General features: G+C 38.8%; 1 protein-coding gene across 1 annotated transcript; it reads left to right on the top strand.

The window, feature by feature from the left end:
- The first annotated feature begins 540 nt into the window (after positions 1–540).
- Positions 541–5,374, top strand: LOC108776342 (uncharacterized). Its single transcript, XM_018542944.1, has 3 exons — positions 541–3,531; positions 3,643–3,952; positions 4,365–5,374. Exons 1-3 carry the CDS (start codon positions 541–543, stop codon positions 5,372–5,374), a joined length of 4,311 nt encoding a protein of 1,436 aa, XP_018398446.1.
- The last annotated feature ends 625 nt before the right edge of the window (positions 5,375–5,999 follow it).

The raw sequence follows: 5,999 nt of genomic DNA, 5'->3' as shown, positions 1-5,999 counted from the left end.
TTCCCCAACATTTTGGTCCTTCGAGCCGGATGTCTCTCGAACATTACGAGAGTCGTTACTATTGCCGCATTGGACATTATTGCATACTTCGTATTGAGGCACAATTCCACGAAGTAAAAAAGCACATAAGCCGAGTTGTATACTCGGAAGCGTGAGTAATCGTGGTCGTCGAAACAGTCAGTTTTCTCTAGCCATTGAGAAGCTGAAATAAAGCATTTGAGGAACTAAGGCACCACGCATCGACATATTGGGCAAGCAGTACAAGGCACAGCAGCCATATTGTGCAGCATCGCAGCCATCTTGGACATTGTCGCCAGTTGAATTGTTACACAAGGACAAGGTTACCTGTCAGCAACCAGGAAAGAACGTCGACAAGGCGCGTTCACAACCACAATCGGCATCAATCATCGAGTCATCGTCTGACGAAGCTCATTTTTCACATGATTAAGTAGCACATACACAACGATTCATATATTGTCTTTCTTATTATTTGTCATTTACACGTAAGTTTGCATTTATTATTCGTCATAACGAATCAAAATGAGTTTAACGGAAAACGAAGCGAAAATTAGGCGAAGAACTATAAAGGCTTCTGCCACACGATTGCGTAGTTATGTAGAATCTCCGCAAGCCGAGCATGCAACAAAGTTTGAATTGATTGAACGTAAAAAAAAGTTAGCGGACTTATTTCAGCAATTCGATGAAGTCCAATCATCCATTGAATATTTTGATTCGAGCCTTGATGATCCAAACACAACCGCGGCACATACTGAAGAGCGTGCTCGGTTTGAGGAAGCATACTTTCATCTCATGGTGATTTATGAACGACGTATCAGTCAGCTTGAACATGCGGATATTAACTTTCAATTTGCTAATAATAATAATTTTAATCAAGCTGCACCACGAAACAACACAGAGTCACAAATTAAGTTACCAAGAATTCAATTACCTACATTTTCGGGTGCTTATGAAGATTGGTGCACGTTTCATGATTCGTTCGATAATCTTATACATAATAATGCGAGTCTATCAGCAATACAAAAATTTCATTATTTACGTTCGTCATTAAAGGACAAGGCTGCTGAGGTTATTAAGGCCTTTGACATTACAGTTGATAATTATACTGAAGCTTGGAAGTTGCTTAATGAGCGTTTTGATAATAAGAAGCGTATAGTTCAAACACATGTTAGGGCAATGTTTGAGATAACTCCAATTCATAAGGAAAATTATACCGCTTTGCGGAATTTGCTTGATAACGTACTTAAACATTTCAGAGCTCTTAAGGCCCTTCAAAGGCCGGTAGAATCTTGGGACGACATGATGGTCCATTTGGTAGTGGCCAAGCTTGATTCTTCTACAGTTAAAGAGTGGCAGACAAGTCGTGTGGACAACGCAATACCTACTTTCAAGGAACTTACTGATTTTTTAGCACAGAGATGTGAGGCTTTGGAAGCTATCTTTAACAAGTCATTGACATTACGATCAAATTGTGAGTCTCCGAACAGTTCTCGGAAGGCCAAGAATCCTAGTTCACATGTAAGCACATCGAATCAGGTTTGTGTTCATTGCAAAAATAATCATTTCATATTTCAATGTGAGGCATTCCGCAAATTACCTGTTGAAAAACGTTTTGAAGTCGTAAAAAATTCACATTTATGCATTAATTGTTTGAAAGCTAAGGGACATCAAGCAAAGGATTGTATGTCTAGTTCTTGTCGAAAATGTGGAAAGTCACATAATACGTTATTACATTTTGAGTCTAAGGCTAACACAACAAATATTGAAAATCAATCTTCTAACGATTCTTCCAAAACAACTAATGTGTCATTGTCAGAGTCTACATCGCCAGTAGTTACTCAATGCACTCAAGTCAATGCATCTAAGATTTTTCTTTCTACCGCTATAGTTACTGTGTACGATAATCAAGGACAGCCTCATGGCTGCAGAGCTTTGTTGGACAGCGGTTCGCAATTAAATTTTATTACACAAAACTTAGCGAGCAAGTTGGGGCTTAACTGTCGTGCAATAAACATGTCGATTTGTGGAGTCGCGGAAGGAACATTTGGATCAAAGGAAATAACTAATGTTAGTTTTCGATCGCGAATCAATAAGTATACGAATAATCTTGAATGCGTAGTCCTTCCTAAAATCACGCAAAACTTACCACAAGAATTTTGTCCAATGTCTGAGTTTAAGCTTCCAACAAATATTGTTCTTGCAGATCCTAATTTTAATATTCCTAGTGAGGTCGACTTACTCATAGGGGCTCAGATGTTTTGGCAGCTCATTTGCATAGGTCAAATTAAGGCGTGCAGGGCGCATCCCACGCTACAAAAAACTAAACTTGGTTGGGTGGTTTCCGGTTCTACATACGGACACTCGAACAGCATGGCAGTTGCATCCTGTCATATTACTTCAATTAATAATTTAGAAAAATGTCTGTCCAGATTCTGGGAGGTCGAACATGATGTCGCTTCCGAATGTAAAGTTCAATACACTCCTGAAGGGCAAAGGTGTGAAACACAATTTCAAGAAAATGTTTCTCGCGATCCTGAAGGTCGTTTCATAGTCAAGTTGCCCATTAACGATGATAAAATGCAACAGTTAGGCGAGTCTTATGAAATTGCAAAGCGTCGTTTCCTCAAATTAGAAAGGCGTTTATCTTTTCAACCGGAAGTATATTCACAATATAAAAAATTCATGCAAGAGTATATTGATTTGAATCACATGCGCGAGATAAAATTGTCTACAAATCAAGAAGTAGCTTATTACTTGCCACATCATCCAGTGTTTAAAGAAAGTAGTACGACGACAAAATTAAGAGTAGTATTTGATGCTTCATGCAAAAGTGCATCGGGATTGTCATTGAATGATGCATTATTGGTTGGTCCGACTATTCAGGAGGATCTATTTTCACACTTAGTGCGTTTCCGCACATTTCGATATGCAATGACTGCAGATATAACTAAAATGTATAGGCAAATTTTGGAGGATGAATCTCAACGACATTTGCAGCGTATTTTTTGGCGCAATGCTTCTCAAGATGAGCTGAGAATTTTCGAACTCCTAACTCTTACATATGGCACTGCTCCAGCCTCATTTCTCGCTATTAGGACTATACGAAAGCTTGCAGAAGACGAAATAAATTCATTTCCTGTCGGTTCAAAGACAATATTACGTGATTTCTATGTAGATGATTTGCTCACAGGCGCATCTACTCTCCAAGAGGCATTGGAAATAAAAACACAAACTATCGAATTGTTAAAAAGAGGAGGTTTTGAGCTGAGGAAATGGTCATCTAATAGTTCATTGCTTCGAGATACACAGAGAACTCATAAGAAAAGGTTCATTTTGGCTGGGGATCATGGTAATGAAACCAGAGCACTCGGCGTAATTTGGAATTGTGAATCAGATATTTTCAAATTCGAAAGCATTGGACAACATTCATTGTTAAAAGAGCCTACCAAACGTAGTATATTGTCTAGAATAGCATTAATGTTTGATCCTTTAGGATTACTAGGACCATCTATCGTAATTGCTAAAATCATAATGCAAGAGTTATGGCGCGCTAAAGTTGATTGGGATGAATCAATATCCCACGAATTACATACACGTTGGAAGGAATATGAGCATAAATTATAGAGTCTTGGTAGTATTGAAATTTCACGCAAGGTTGTTATCACATCTGATGATGTACAAGTCAGGGAAATTCATGGTTTTTCAGATGCAAGCCAACAAGCATATGGTGCATGTATTTATCTTCGATCCATTTCTAGTGATGGTAGTATTGAGGTTCAGTTATTGTGTTCCAAATCTAGAGTAGCGCCTCTTAAGACATTGTCGATTCCTCGTTTAGAACTGTGTGGCGCACTACTGTTAGCGCAGTTGACAAAAAGGGTATTAAACTCTCTACCGTTCACGGTGGATGCAACTTATTTATGGACAGATTCGAGTATTGTTTTGTGTTGGCTTCGATCATGCAGTCGGCAATGGACGTCATTTGTAGCCAATCGCATTTCCGAGATTCAGTATATTACTAATATTAAGATTTGGAGACATGTTCCCAGTCAGGAGAACCCTGCCGATTTACTTTCTAGAGGCATCATGCCAGACGTCTTACAGAGATCAGACTTATGGTGGACTGGCCCAACATGGCTGAAATTAGATGAAGCCTTCTGAGAATTTTTCTTCATCACAGATAGAATTACCTGAAAGAAGGGTTACGGTTTTGTTAGCTGAAACAAAGGTTAAGAATCAACTTGACATTTTTAATCGATTTTCGAAATTGTCTACGCTCGTGCGCGTTATTGCCTTCTGTCAAAGATTTGCACGTAATTGTAAATTGAAGAGGGCTCATGATTCAGGTAATAAGAATAATGTAATTCCGCAATTGTCGGTTGATGAATTGGAGGAATCTCAACTAACCCTTATAAAACTAGTGCAACGCGATTCATTTAAGGCAGAATTGAATTCTATTGAGCATACTAAATATGTAAATAAAAACAGCAACGTTTTAAAGTTGAACCCATTTCTCGATTCACAAGGTGTTTTAAGAGTCGGTGGTCGATTGAAGCATGCTAGCGTGCCATTTGAACATAAGCATCCAATTTTGTTACCTGGTAAACATCCCTTCACAAAAATGATTATCATACGCGAACACAAGCGTCATTTACATGCTGGAGCGCAAGATACTTTATCAGCCATTCGTCAAAATTATTGGCCGACATCGGCCAGAAGCATCATTCGTAGTATATTAAGTAAATGCGTAACATGTTTTCGTAATTCACCCAAAATAAATACAACATTAATGGCGGATTTGCCGCAAGCGCGAGTAAATTCGGTGCATTATGCGTTTGAAAGATGCGGCGTAGATTACGCAGGACCGTTTTGGTATAAGGAAGGTCAAAAAAGAAGTACTAAAACAATAAAGTGTTATATAGCGGTATTTGTGTGTTTAGCTACGAAGGCGATTCATATAAAGCTTGCAGCAGACCTTTCTTCAGAAACTTTTTTAAATGTTCTTAAGCGTTTTATTTCCAGAAGAGGACGTCCTGCGGAGATGCATTCAGATAACGGCTTAAACTTTGTCGGGGCTAAGCATGAGCTTAATGAATTGTATAAATTGTTTACTGACGACATTGTCAAGCAAGGAATCAACAATCTGATGACAAGCGAAAAAATAAAGTGGCAGTTTATTCCACCTAGAGCTCCGCATATGGGTGGTATTTGGGAGGCGGCTGTAAAAAGTGCCAAATCTCATTTGAAACATTTAACTAAGGAGGCAGCTTTGAAATATGATGAGTTATTCACTTTAATACATAGTTCAAGCGGAGGCTGTGCTAAATTCCAGACCGATTATGCCTCTTTCAAATGATCCTAACGATCTTAATGCTCTCACTCCAGGGCATTTTTTAGTGGGAGGCCCGATCATGGCCTATCCCGAGCCTAGTTTGGAAAATATTCGGACAAATAGATTGTCGCGATGGCAAAGAGTCGAACAGTTAAAGCAGCATTTTTGGCGTCGATGGATTAACGAATATTTACATAATTGTCAAGTTAGAGTCAAATGGAATACCTCTGAAGCTCAGGAAGAAGTGGGGCAAATGGTGATATTACGAGAAGAAAATTTACCACCTCTATGTTGGGCTCTAGCTCTTGTGGAGAGCGTCCATCCTGGGCATGATGGAATTGTACGTGTTGTAACTGTTCGAACGGCCAAAGGACTGTATAAACGTCATATTACAAAACTATGTAGTTTACCTATTTCATAATAGAGATGCAGACTTCCTATTTTTATTTTTATTATTGAAAGCCGAAGCTTTCAAGGGCGGCGGTATATGTTGCGTATAATTCTTAAGTTTCCCGCGAATGTTCCTACATTACTTCGAGCGTTCGCATGTATCTGTAGATTATTAAGTTACTAGTTTCGAGTATGTTCCGCAGCGCCACATTCTAGTGTATTTTCTTTGTGTTCGTTACCTAGCCTTACGTTTTTCCGT

This window comes from Cyphomyrmex costatus, unplaced genomic scaffold, assembly GCF_001594065.2.
Source record: "Cyphomyrmex costatus isolate MS0001 unplaced genomic scaffold, Ccosl1.0 scaffold352, whole genome shotgun sequence".
NCBI lineage: Eukaryota > Metazoa > Arthropoda > Insecta > Hymenoptera > Formicidae > Cyphomyrmex > Cyphomyrmex costatus.
The sequence above is the reverse complement of the archived record's forward strand: the minus strand, read 5'-3'. Positions and strand labels throughout refer to the sequence as shown.

Bases quoted from the DNA above. Each gene is read 5' to 3' on its own strand.
- LOC108776342 (XM_018542944.1), top strand. From the start codon at position 541: ATGAGTTTAACGGAAAACGAAGCGAAAATTAGGCGAAGAACTATAAAG. The intron at 3,532-3,642 runs GTAATTGCTAAA...CATAAATTATAG, and splicing joins GATTACTAGGACCATCTATC to AGTCTTGGTAGTATTGAAAT. The intron at 3,953-4,364 runs GTATTGTTTTGT...CTCATGATTCAG, and splicing joins TTATTTATGGACAGATTCGA to GTAATAAGAATAATGTAATT.